The 13,241-nt window shown below is 36.5% G+C and overlaps 1 protein-coding gene across 7 annotated transcripts in view; it reads left to right on the forward strand.

Moving 5' to 3' along the window:
- The window catches only part of LAMA2 (laminin subunit alpha 2), a 648,848-nt gene that overhangs the window by 278,601 nt on the left and 357,006 nt on the right, over nucleotides 1-13,241 (forward strand). For all 7 annotated transcript variants that reach the window (XM_043888304.1, XM_043888305.1, XM_043888300.1 and 4 more), the window contains one exon: nucleotides 12,421-12,561. In XM_043888304.1, coding sequence (XP_043744239.1) covers nucleotides 12,421-12,561 — 141 coding nt within the window. The remainder of the gene's footprint in view (nucleotides 1-12,420; nucleotides 12,562-13,241) is intronic.

A 13,241-nucleotide genomic window follows, 5' to 3' on the forward strand; every position in this document is an offset into this window, starting at 1 on the left:
AGCAGCAGCAGCAGCAGCAGTATTACCATTAAAGGTATTTAAAACCTGTCAGCCAGCAACTCCGTACCTAGACATTTACCCTAAAGAATCTTATGCTATGTGTACAAAGAAGAATATGAAAGATGCTCAGCACACTCCTGCTTGTTATTATGAAAATTAGGAAAAATCTAAATATCCATAGATAAGAAAAATAGTGATATATTCATATAATCTGATACAAGAGCAAGTGAGTGAAATAGGTCTTACATGTAAAAACATTGATAAATTTCAGGTGAAGTGAAGAAAACAAACGCCGTTATCATTTATGTAAAGATGTAAAACATAAAAAAAACTATGAATACACAAATAGAAATTTTAAAATTTTAAATACACTGATATGATGTGTACTAATTTCAGCAAGACAAGGCTCAAAGCTTTTCCTTCTGCCCTCTTACTGTATCCTCCTCCTCTCCTACTATCTTCCCCTCCCAAAATTTGCTTCATCTCTCATATCCTAGCCTGTCTCTTATTCTTCCAGAAGTATATTACTTAACTTGGGCTCTTGTTGGATTTGATTTGCTGTTTTGTTGACTATATTTGCATCCACATTCCTCAGAGAAAGTGGTCTGTAATTTTCTTTTTTGTAGTATCTTTGTCTGGTTTTGGTGTCAGGATGATGGTGGCTTCATAGAATAAATTTGGAAGTGTTTATTCCTCTTCAACTTTTTGGAACAGTTTGAGAAGGATAAATTCTTTATTGTACATTTGGTAGGATTTCTCAGTGAGGCTGTCCAATTCTGAACTCTTGTTTGGAGAGATGTGTCTTGTTTTGTTTTGTTTTGTTTTGTTTTTACAGATTCTATTCCACTTCTAGTGATGATCTGTTCAAGTTAACTATTTCTTCTTGACTCAGTTTTGACAAGCTGTATGTTTCAAAAACTTGTCCATTTCTGCAATTTGTTAGCATAAAACTGCTCAAACTGGAGAAGGAAATGACAACCCACTCCAGTATTCTTGCCTGGAGAATTCCGTAGACAGAGGAGCCTGGTGGGTTACAGTCCATGGAACTGCAAAGACTCAGACATGACTGAATGACTAATTTCACAACTGTTCATAGCATTCTCTTATGATTTTTTGTTGAGCATTTTTCGTGTCTATATTCATCAGTGATATTTGCCTGTAACTTTCTTTTTGTGGTATCTTTACCTGGTTTTGGTATTGGGGTGATTGTGGGGCTGGGGTTGGGGAACTGTAACTGCAGGAAATGAGATAACTGTGCTGCTGCCTAGGATCTGGGCTGCCTCTTTGGTAGACTTCTTCTGGGACCTGTCTACTCCAGATCTAGTTCTCCGCTGTGGTGTGGAGTGAGCAGAGCGCATGTATTCTTGCTGGAGAACCAGTCACTGAATCCTCCTGCCCAGAGCCTCTCTGCCCAGATTTAGCACGTGTCCACTGTGTGTTCCTGTGGCACTAGCTGGTGGATGCGTTGACAATGGTCGTCTCAGCTCTGCCCAGATCACACCCCAGCTGCCCTGGTCTGTCTCTGCATAAGTAGACTGAATCGTTGGCTTGTTCTTGCACCAGGCTGTAGTGTGGAGCTGAGTGGAGCTGGGGCATTCACCCCTTCAGATTGGGAAGTGCAGCAAAGTGGCAGCCGCCATTGCAAGGCTCTCTCTGTTCGGACTGTTAGCAAGCCAGCGCTCCTCACCAGTAGAGTCAAGGTTTCCACTGCCCATCTGTCTTAGCAGATTTTCCAGCAGGCAAGGGGGCTTGCATCCTCCATGCAGGACCCCAGGACTGAGATGCACAGAGTGAATTAATCTGCTCTGTCCCCAAGGTGAGAGCCGCCAGTGTGGCCCTTCTCTTTCTTTCAGATCTTTCCAAGGGGAGTGGGTTCTGACCTGATGCCTCATTTTCCCACTCTAACCTGGTGGTGTGGAGGTCTTTCTTACAGTTCTGGTTGTATAGGAGATCTTCTGCCGGTCTCCCATTGGTTTCTCTGAGGATTGTTCTGCATGTAGATGTATTTTTGATGAGTTTGTGGTGAGCTCCCTGCCCACCTGCTCTACCACTTTGATCCCATTTCAGACCTAGATATTTAACTTACCGGATTTTGGGGGGTGGATGGGACATTCATCTATACTTTTTTTTTTTCTAGTTTTCAACTATTCTAGAGTTCCTAGAATAAATTGTAGCTGGTCTTATGCTTGGGGGAAAAAAAAAAAAAACTTAACTTGCTCTCTTTGACTACCAGTAACAGTCATTAGTACAGTCTTGCCTGGAAAATCTCATGGATAGAGGAGCCTGGCAGGCTGCAGTCCATGGGGTCACAAAGAGTTGGACACAACTGAGCACTGAACAGAGCTGAAACACACATAGGAAAATATGCATATTTTTAACTTCTAGATTGTGGATAATGGATAGTTAGCATATGTACTTTTTTAATGCTTTGAAGTAATTCTAGATTTAAAGTTTCTCTAATTGAAGGGAAAAAAAGGATTTCCTAATTTAAAAAGATATAAAAGCAATTTTTAGCTTACTACAATATCAACTACTGTAATGTCTACACATAAGATTTTCTGTTATATCCTTGTTTAGATAATGATATTACTGAACACTATCCTAATTATATTTCAAAATAAGAAAGCAGTGCAACTCAAGACACAAAAATATTTACTAATTTTATGTATTATTAAAATGTTTAAAATGTCTCTCCTGGTAAATTGCAAGAGACAAGCTAATTTCAGATATATGACAAGTCAATTAAATTTAAATGCTCTTCTGACTCTTGGCATTTATTTTAAGTACTACATGCTAAAATTTGGCTCTTTTGAAGTTTAGTATCATATTCTCTATTCAAAGTGAATTGAATTGCAGGCTCTGATAAATAATATAAATGGACCTTGATCTAGGTAGAAACATGCTTTTATTTTTATCAAAGTCATAATAGACAAATAGTGAAGTAAAAACTGGAAATCAAAGTCTATATTTTTATCTTGTTTTGCTTTTTTTTTTCGACTGCACTTTTCATTAACTTCTTACTGGCACACAAAATGATGTGATCTGACCTTGATTTACCTCTCCAGAATATTCGTGAGCTTCAGCCTCTGTCTTCTAGCCTTGCTTAAATTTCTTGAGTCACCAAGCTCTTTTTAACTCTGGAATTTTACAGATTCTATTCAGACTGCTTGGAAAACCTAACTCTGACCTTTTCCCTTTGCTTACCTAAGCAGTTTTCAAGGTTCAGTTCCTTTTCTCGGTAAACTATCCATTATCCCCAAGAGAAAATTATTCTTCTGCCATAGTCACTTGTCATCTTTTTCCTTGATTATCTTTTCACAATTTGCAATCCAGTGATGACATCAATTCTATGTATTTTCTTCATCATTAAAAACTAAGATAACACAGTGGCTCATACATAAAAAAGAAGGAAAGGAGAAAACTAAAAAGAAGTATGAAGCTTTGACAGTTGCTTAAACTGATTCATATTTCTTAATCCATAAAATTGTATTGAATCTTTCTTGCCTAATTCTCTATAGTTGTAACATTGAAACAAAATATAAAGTATAATCATAAATGCCTGCTGGTTCATCTCTTGTTTATATATTTTTATAAGTAGAGATAAGTTTCCATTCTTTTCCCCAATGGGATTTTTAAAGTGTATGCTAATATTTTTATTAGTCTGGATTTCCCACCTCTTTTCCATTTATGTACAGGGATGTTTATCTTACTTTCTTGTTAGGTTCAAACCCAGGGCATTTTTACAAAGGCATTCAATTTATATATTTGATCCCAAATCTAAATTACAAATGTAAAATTTTCAGCATAAAAAGTCTATGCCATAATTTGTCTTCTGTGACACAGTTCAAAACTATTATGTTAATTGTCTTTTTATATTGAAAGTTAAGGTTGTAAAAAATTGAGAACTAATTTTCATTGCTTTTCTTCTCTTTTTCTAACCCACCAAGTATTATTTAGCCTTAGAACAGTGTATTTAAAGAGTAAACACTCAACAAATACTGCTAATTATCTAATTATTCTTCTTTTGTTAACTTCTTTTAATACTAGGATGCATTAGAATGAAGGCCATAATAGAGGGAAGCTTTAATTGACTACAAACACCCCAACCAACAGTCATGGCTGCAAATTTTTCTGAAGAAATTATCACAAAAAAAATAACTTAAATGTCAGTGGAGATAGTCCTGGTAACTTCGTCAGTAGAATTCCCAGTTGGCTAACAATCACAGATAAACATGTACTGTTGAAGTTGTCCCTAATTTGTAAGAAGGTAATTTCATGAGAAAGAATACAGGGAAACTATTATGACTCTATTTCTCTAGAGAGAAACTGTGCTGAGGAAACTATAGCAAAAAGAAAACTGATGTAAAAAAAAAAAAAAGAAAACTGATGTCAACCCAACAGTCTCTAACTTCAAAAAAAAGGATCTAGTCATATTTTTCTAATTCAACTTTATTTTTAGGAAAAAAAAAAGAGCACTAAATAAAAAGGGACAGTTATTACATACTTTGTGTAGGGTAGATCAAAAAATATCTAATTAGATACTCAGCTAAATATGTTCAACAGAAATATGTATATAAAGCACATATTTCTCCCTAAGGAGATGAAAATTTGTTCTTGAGGGGCAAAAATATATCCATTTTGTGTATAAGGCAAGCATATTCATGCAGTGTGTTAACACATACCATGTATCTGTAGAATTAAAATTTCATTTTGGTGATGATTAGAAAAACATGACTAAGAGGTTCCTTAGGGACAAGATAATGAAAACTAGGTTGAGAACCATGGGTCTGAAGTGACAGTTTTTATTATCAAAATATGTAAGAGAATAAAAATATATGCTATGTGGATTAATTTTTGACAATGAAAAAATAGTTGACTATTATTAGTTCCTGTCTAATTTTTGTTAATATAACCAACTGGAATAATGCTTTAGAAATGAAAGAGCTAGAATATTTGGTTTCAGGAAAATAAGATGATATATGGAAATGTTAATCTCTAGAGTGAAAGTCTGGAGCACTCTGAAAATTAAATGTGGAGCATTTGGGAAATTACCTAGTTCAAAGGCCTATCTGTAAAAAAATTACCATTAAATTTTGAAATTAGAAAGAATACTCTTGAACTCTAAATAAATATTAAATTACTGGATTGATGAGAGCTGCACATTTGAAATGCCAAGAGACTAGATTTGACCCCATTTTGTTTAGATAAACAGTTAAAAAGACTTTAAACATTTTTATTAAATTATATGCTGACAACTCTTTTTAAAGTTGATCAGTATAGAGAGCTAAAAGAGAGAAATCTCATAATGACTAAATTAGTATTTGGGCTAAAAGTCATAGACTGTTACCATCATTATCAGGTATTTAGGATCAGTTATTTTCACAGCCATGCTTTAGAGACTGAGTTGGAGGTGACATATAAGAAGATAAGGTGCTTGTCCTCGAATATCTCAGTAATATAAGTGGCAAAAAGAGAACGTAAATGATGGTTTTATTGTTTGGGTTGATTGATTGACTTAAAAAAAAAAACTACTTAGACATTCTTACATCTGTAAACATTCTAATTATAGAGAACAGTGCTGCAGTGGCCCGTTTAAATCTGATGTTGCAAACCTTAGGATATATTACATTTTTTTCTTTCAACCCTGTGGCCTTTCTGTCTTATTTTTCCTTCAGTAGGTTGGAAAACTTTGGTCATAAATCTAGTGTCAGATCCAGAGCATGTACTCAATACCCCTCTTAAGACAGTAATTCCCTTGTGCTTTGTATTATACTTACTGGTCCACGTTCTTACTTCCTTTGCTGTAATTCTCTTGAGGACATTTTTTATATTCTCTTTGGCATTTCATATAATGCCTTGTATGTAGTATGTCAGCTATGATTTGATGAATGGGTGAGTAATAACAGAGAATAAAGGAACAGTGAGAAGTGATATACAGATCATTTATTAATAATTTAATATTGATAGCAAAGGAAATTAAAATGCTCAAAGAACCTACCCATAAAGCAGATAGTTCATTCTCAAGTTGAAAATGAATTAGGAATACAATCAGGGGTTGCTTCATGGGTGATAGTTGCTGATGACTCCTAGAGAAAGTTTGAAAAAGCAATTATGTACCTGGGAACACATAAAAAGAACTGAGACCCAAGCTTCCAAGATCACGTGTATTAGAAAAAAATAAAAACTACTAAGAAGTGGAGAACCTCTGTCTCTGTGAGGTGTAATAAAGGCCCTGGAGTGCCATGCTTCTGTGTTTGAATTGAGCCACTCTAAAGTGTATTAAATATCAAACTGTGATGTTCTCTAGTAAGCACTGTTTTAAAACTAGTATCTATTTAAAGAAAATTCTGGAGTCCTTAAATAAGAAATTACTTAGATATGCACTCTCTTAAGGGAGATTAGAAAGCTAAAAAGGAAGTAGAATTTGATGTAATAATCAAGTCTATACATATCAGAAAGCAGAGTGCTAGTGAGGAGCTAAAAAGATGTTCTCCCTGATTCATTATTTTCTTAGAAGCATCAATAGGCTCTTTAACCAGTCCATAAGAACACACATAGAAGAATTAATATATCCACCAATGGATCAAATTGCCAACATCCATTGGATCATAGAAAAAGCAAGTTATTTCCAGAAAAGCATTTACTTCTGCTTTATTGACTATGCCAAGGCCTTGACTGTGTGGATCACAACAAACTGTGAAAAATTCTTAAAGAGATGGAAATACCAGACCACCTGACCTGCCTCCTAAGAAATCTGTATGCAGGTCAGGAAGCAACAGTTAGAACCAGACATGGAACAATGGACTGGTTCCAAATAGGAAAAGGAGTACCTCAAGGCTGTATATTGTCACCCTGTTTATTTAACTTATATGCAGAGTACATCATGAGAAATGCTGGACTGGATGACGCACAAGCTGGAATCAAGATTGCCGGGAGAAATATCAATAATCTCAGATATGCAGATGACACCACCCTTATGGCAGAAAGTCAAGAGGAACTAAAGAGCCTCTTGATGAAAGTGAAAAAGGAGTGTCAAAAAGCTGGCTTAAAACTCAACATTCAGAAAACTAAGATCATGGCATCCAGTCCTATCACTTCATGGCAAATAGATGGGGAAACAATGGAAACAGTGAAAGATTTTATTTTCTTGGGCTCCAAAATCACTGCAGATGGTGACTGCCACCATGAAATTAAGACGCTTGCTCCCTGGAAGAAAAGCTATGACCAGCCTAGACAGCAACATTAAAAAGCAGAGACATTACTTTACTGACAAAAGTCCTTCTAGTCAAAGCTATGGCTTTTTCCCAGTAGTCATGTATGGATGTGAAAGTTGGGCCATAAAGAAAGCTGACTGCTGAAGAATTGATGCTTTTGAACTGTGGTGTTGGAGAAGACTCTTGAGAGTCCCTTCAAATGCAAGGAGATCCAACCAGTCAATCCCAAAGGAAATCAGTCCTGAGATACATTGGAAGGACTGATGCTGAAGCTGAAACTCCAATACTTTGGCCATGTGATGCAGAGAACTGACTCACTGGAAAAGATCCTGATGCTGGGAGAGATTGAAGGCAGAAGAAGGGGACGACAGAGAATGAGATGTTTGGATGGCATCATGGAGTCAATGGACATGATTTTGAACAAGCTCTGGGGGTTGGTAAAGGACAGGGAAACCTGATCCATGGAGTCGCAAAGAGTCTGACATGACTGAGCGACTCAACTGAACTACTATTTACCATATTTAGTATTGACTTAATATTCACTGTAGTAGAGGCTGAGAAAAATCAGAACCAATGACTTTTCTGTTGAGTGATTCTAACTCAATCGATTAGGAACTACACTCAATAAAGAAAAAGTATGGTATAGATTCAGGACTAAAAATGAAGAATTCTAGAAGCTTAAAGTTGTGGTTTCAAGCTGGGGTACTATGCAATATTCTATAAGGTACATGCAGACTTAGAGCTGATAATTGTTTTGAAGTGAGTTGAAGTGAATTGAATGTAGGATTCACTGAAGTAAATTAGTGTACAGACTTAGAAACTATAGCAGGATCTAAAATATTTTGCCTCAAGATTTGTCACAATAAACAAAGTAAAACTAACAGTTGGTTAACCTGTTTTTATAGGTATAGATATCCTACTATCCTTACCATGTTGTGTTGGTAAAGACCACACTCATTTTGAATGATTCACTAGAAAGAGTCATAACTTTGAAAAGCTGTTATAGTCATGGTTTATTAAAGTAAAAAAGGGGACTAGTGGTCCAGTGGTTAAGACTCCACACTTTCAATTCAGGGGGCACAGGTTCAATCCCTGGTTGGGAAACTAAGATCCCAGCTGTGCAGAGTGCAGACAAAAAAATAAAAAAGATAAAATGAGAAGGACACAGGTCAAAATCCTGTATCCGTTTGTATGCAACAAATTTTGTATGCAGCAAAAGGTGCATAGGAGAGAATCAAGGAGAGACTAAGCATAAACTTCCAGTCGTCCTCTCCCAGTGGAATCACACAGAGAGTGGTTAATTCTTCTAACAACACTGTTTTGCCACACATATGAGTTATTATCAACCAGGAAAACTCACTGAAGTCTGTGTTCAAGGTTTGTATTGGGGGTCAAATTAAGTAGATATGGAGTACTTATATGACTGACTTTGTCTACTCAGTCTCAACTACCCCAGGTCAAACTGACACATAATGGCAAGGACCCCAGGTAAACAAAACTAGGCATTTACCATAAATCATATCATTAGCATAAAATATCTCATATGACTCCTGGTTTCAGATATACAAAGACATTTTTATCAGGCAAGATATTCTAAGGGTTTAGTGGTTATGTCCCAGGAGCTGGTCAAAGGACAGTCTTTTCAATTTAGAATGTGCAAGGTTTGAATAAGACCATTGAATTAATCCTTTACTGCACCTTATGATATTGAAAATTTTCTTTGTTCTAGTGTCTCATGTTATGGATACTTTACTTACTATTGCCAGGTTTAACACCTCAAGTATAGTTGTATTGATTTGTCTCCTACTGTATACCTTTTAATGACCTTTCATCAATTCCTATGGGATAAGATCCGATCTCTTAAAGGTTTATTATGTGAAGTTAGGGGCCCTGGAACCCAAGTACCAAATTAAGATCCTTGGAGAAGGAAATGGCAACCCACTCCAGTACTCTTGCCTGGAAAATTCCATGGACGGAGGAGCCTGGTAGGCTATAGCCCATGGGGTTGCAAAAAGTCGGACATGACTGAGCGACTTTTCTCTAAATTAAGATCCTAGCATAAGGGAAATATTCAATATAGTTTTTTTTTCCCCAATTATTTTTATTTGTTGGAGGCTAATTACTTTACAATATTATAGTGGTTTTTGCCATACATTGACATGAATCAGCCATGGATTTACATGTGTTCCCCTCCTGATCCCCCCTCCCACCTCCCTCCCCATCCCATCCCTCTGGGTCTTCCCAGTGCACCAGCCCCAAGCACTTGTCTCATGCATCCAACCTGGACTGGCAATCTGTTTCACACTTGATAATATACATGTTTCTATGCTGTTCTCTCAGATCATCCCACCCGTGGCTTCTCCCATAGAGTCCAAAAGGCTGTTCTATACATCTGTGTCTCTTTTTCTGTCTTGCATATAGGTTATCGTTACCATCTTTCTAAATTCCATATATATGCATTAGTATACTGTATTGGTGTTTATCTTTCTCGCTTATTTCACTCTGTATAATGGACTCCAGTTTTATCCATCTCATTACAACTGATTCAAATGTATTCTTTTTAAAATGTCTGAGTAATATTCCTTTGTGTATATGTACCACAGCTTTCTCTGAATGAAACCTCTAAGTTTTGAATTATTTCTTATTCCTATTATCTTTGCTACGAGGTCTCTCTTCTATCCCCTCCATCAGGATGAACTTTTAAACCATGCTTGAAGGCTTAGGTCAAATTCCACTCTTGTCATAAAGCCTCCTCAAGCCTTCATAGCAGAAACCAGCCCTTTATCCTCTGTGCTCTTATAATTTATTTCTGATATCTTCTTTTCATGTTCCACCTTGCATTATGTTGGTTGTAAATGTATCTTTTTACTCAACTCTAGATGTTGGCTTTTAAAAACAGAGATCTTGACTCACTCATCTTTAGAATACCTAGACTTTCTACCATAATGTGATGCTTTGGTTTATTAAATTGAATATTGCAATTACTTAATCATTACTTTTCAAGGTCATATTGCCAGGCTAAAATGTAGCTAAGAAAAATGTAACTAATGTCTGAAAGTTTCTAATTGTTAGGCTCAGTATGAATCTCAAAAAAGTGGTATTACAAGCTTTCAAATCAGAGTAAATGAAAGTGAATTAGACCAAGCATGTAAGAACATAGTGTGCAGACAGCTGTACTGTGTCCTTAATGGGATAAGCGAAATTATCACTATTGAAAGTTTCATCTTTCCTGCCTCTGTCCTCTTCTGAAGGTGCTCTCAGGTTCAGGATTTGGGGGATGTATTTGCCATCTTAGGTCTGAAGTTAGTTCAGTTAGTTTTGTTGACATCTATCATCTCAAAATATCTGAAATTTACCTTAAAAATAGCGAGAATACTAGCAGGAAGATTAGTGCAATAATTACATTTGTGTGCATATTGGGAGGCTGAAGTTTGACATGTGAAACATGTCTAGAGACACTCTTTTGTTTAGGCTCCTGGCAGTGTAGAAATGGTTGAGGTGGTAAGTAGCACATAGAAATCAAGCCCAAAACTTAATTTCAAATATATCATTCTCTTGGATATCAGGAGAATATCTTTATTTGTTTATTTTTATAAATGTCTCTGTTTTTCATGCTGTTCTTCTTTGATCTTCCCCCCTATATTCTCGCATCTTTATTGCCCCATCTTCTGCCCAGTCTTTATTCAAATATGTTTTTATGAATCACCTGCTAGGTACACAGCGCTTCACTGTGCCTGAAAAATATGACCACTAGGAGATTTATTCAAAATTAATAAAGCTTTATTAAGCTAGTGTTCAATGTTGTGCCAGAAACACTTCCATGTTTGGGTATAATAAAGGCAGGTAAGACAGTGTTCTACGTCTGAATAGATTATGGTATGGCTGGAGTGAATGATCTTAGAAGATATAGCAGTACTTTTCTGTGGTTATAATAGAAGAATGGCAGAAGGCTGCTGCTGCTGCTGCTAAGTCACTTCAGTCGTGTCCGACTCTGTGTGACCGCATAGACGGCAGCCCACCAGGCTCCCCCATCCCTGGGATTCTCCAGGCAAGAACACTGGAGTGGGTTGCTATTTCCTTCTCCATTGCAGGAAAGTGAAAAGTGAAAGTGAAGTCACTCAGCCGTGTCTGACTCTTTGTGACCTCAAGGACTGCAGCCCACCAGGCTCCTCCGTCCATGGGATTTTCCAGGCTAGAGTACTGGAGTGGGGTGCCATTGCCTTCTCCGTGACAGAAGGCTATGGGAACACATTTGAGAAAGAAGTTAGTTTTCTAAGGAAAAGGAAAATTTCAGAATTGAAGTAATAAGAGAATTCAAGGAAGAGGGAAAATGTGGGGCAAATTCATATGTGGGGACTACTATGAATCTATCTCCTGAGAAGCAGGGAACTTTCATATAGAAGCCATTAGGCAAGAGTAACCATTCTTTAACTAAGAGATTATAGCCTTCCCAGTTTTTCATCATATAGTCAGCTTTCTCTGGCTTGAGTCCCATGTATAAACAATCTTTCAGTATACTGGGTCTAGGATTAATGAAGCCAATCTAGAGAGCAGTCACCGAATGAGAATTATTTTTTCCCCATAATGTTACTCTATGATTAACTGACTATACCAGTATGTTAAAGGAAACACTGTGAAAATTAACTAGGGAAAACTTTCTTTCTTTGCTACTGTATCTCATCAGGGAAATAGTGTGACTATTTGCCCAGTTTCTCTACCTGTCTCATTCTTAGGCTTGCTTCAAGGATTTGTATTTTTCATATGTGGTGTGAAAAATATTTTACCATCTGTATAATATCAATGTTCTATTCTACATTTATGTATCAGCTTAATATCTTTTATTTTATCATGTATCATGTGTTCTAAGAGGAAGCAGTTCAACAACATAGAATGGTAAACACTGAACCAAATGTCTAAGTTATTGCTGGATTTATCATGACATTGCTCCCCTCTGGACAAAAATGAAGATCAAATTGTAACTTGGTGCAGTAGATTAGAATCAAACATTATTTCCTACTAGTGTGGTTAGGACAGCATCTAGTTAATAAGAAATTTTTGAGAAGATTTTTAAAAATATGATTATACATTAAATAAAGTTGAGAGGTAACATGAAGAATATACAACTTATATTTTTCTTGAGCAGAAATAGAGACAATGTTCTATTTTGAAGGGCACCTGTGTTAATAACCTACTTCTCTGTTTATAGGAAAATGTTGAAGGAGGAGACTGTAGTCGCTGCAAATTTGGGTTCTTCAATTTGCAAGAGGATAATCATAAAGGTTGTGATGAGTGCTTCTGTTCAGGAGTTTCAAACAGATGTCAAAGCTCCTACTGGACCTATGGCAACGTAAGCAATAAATAGCCTTTGAATTCTGTGTGCTGCTCCACGGGGCTTCTTGCTATTGTCCTTCTGTAAGAAATTAACTTTTTTTTCTTGTAGTGAGCTTCTACTTAAACTTATCTTGGAGAAGTGATGGAATTTTCTTTCAAATGTTCGCTGTGTCTCTTTGACCAAAGCCTTTAAGGTTTTGTACCAGTGTGTAAACTGGAACCTCTTATAATAAATCAACACTAGCCTTTTCAGTCTCCATGATTAGTATGTGAAGCAATGATGGAATTAATGCTGCCTTTGCCTCAAAGGCAGAGAAGACATCTAATTGTGATAGGAAGGATTATGAACTGCATTCACCAGTATTTTTGGTATACACATTAAGAGAAACTCCTTTAACAGCTATGTATATAATACCTATTACCCACCAGTCTTTAGTTGTGATTTTATGTTGCCATAGCTCTTTCTTTGTTAAAAGGAGAAACTAAATTTGAATATTTTCATTCTTAATTGATTTGAAAAAGTTCAAGTTATTACATGTTTAGTGGTGGTGATGGTGGTTTAGTCCAACTTTTGTTACTCCGTGGACTGTCGCCCGCCAAGGTCCTCTGTCCTTGGGAAGAATAGTGGAGTGGATTGCCATTTCATTCCCCAGAGGATCTTCCCGACCAGGGATTAAACCTAGGTCTCCTGCTTTG

The sequence above is a fragment of the Cervus elaphus genome, chromosome 26, assembly GCF_910594005.1.
Source record: "Cervus elaphus chromosome 26, mCerEla1.1, whole genome shotgun sequence".
Lineage (NCBI taxonomy): Eukaryota > Metazoa > Chordata > Mammalia > Artiodactyla > Cervidae > Cervus > Cervus elaphus.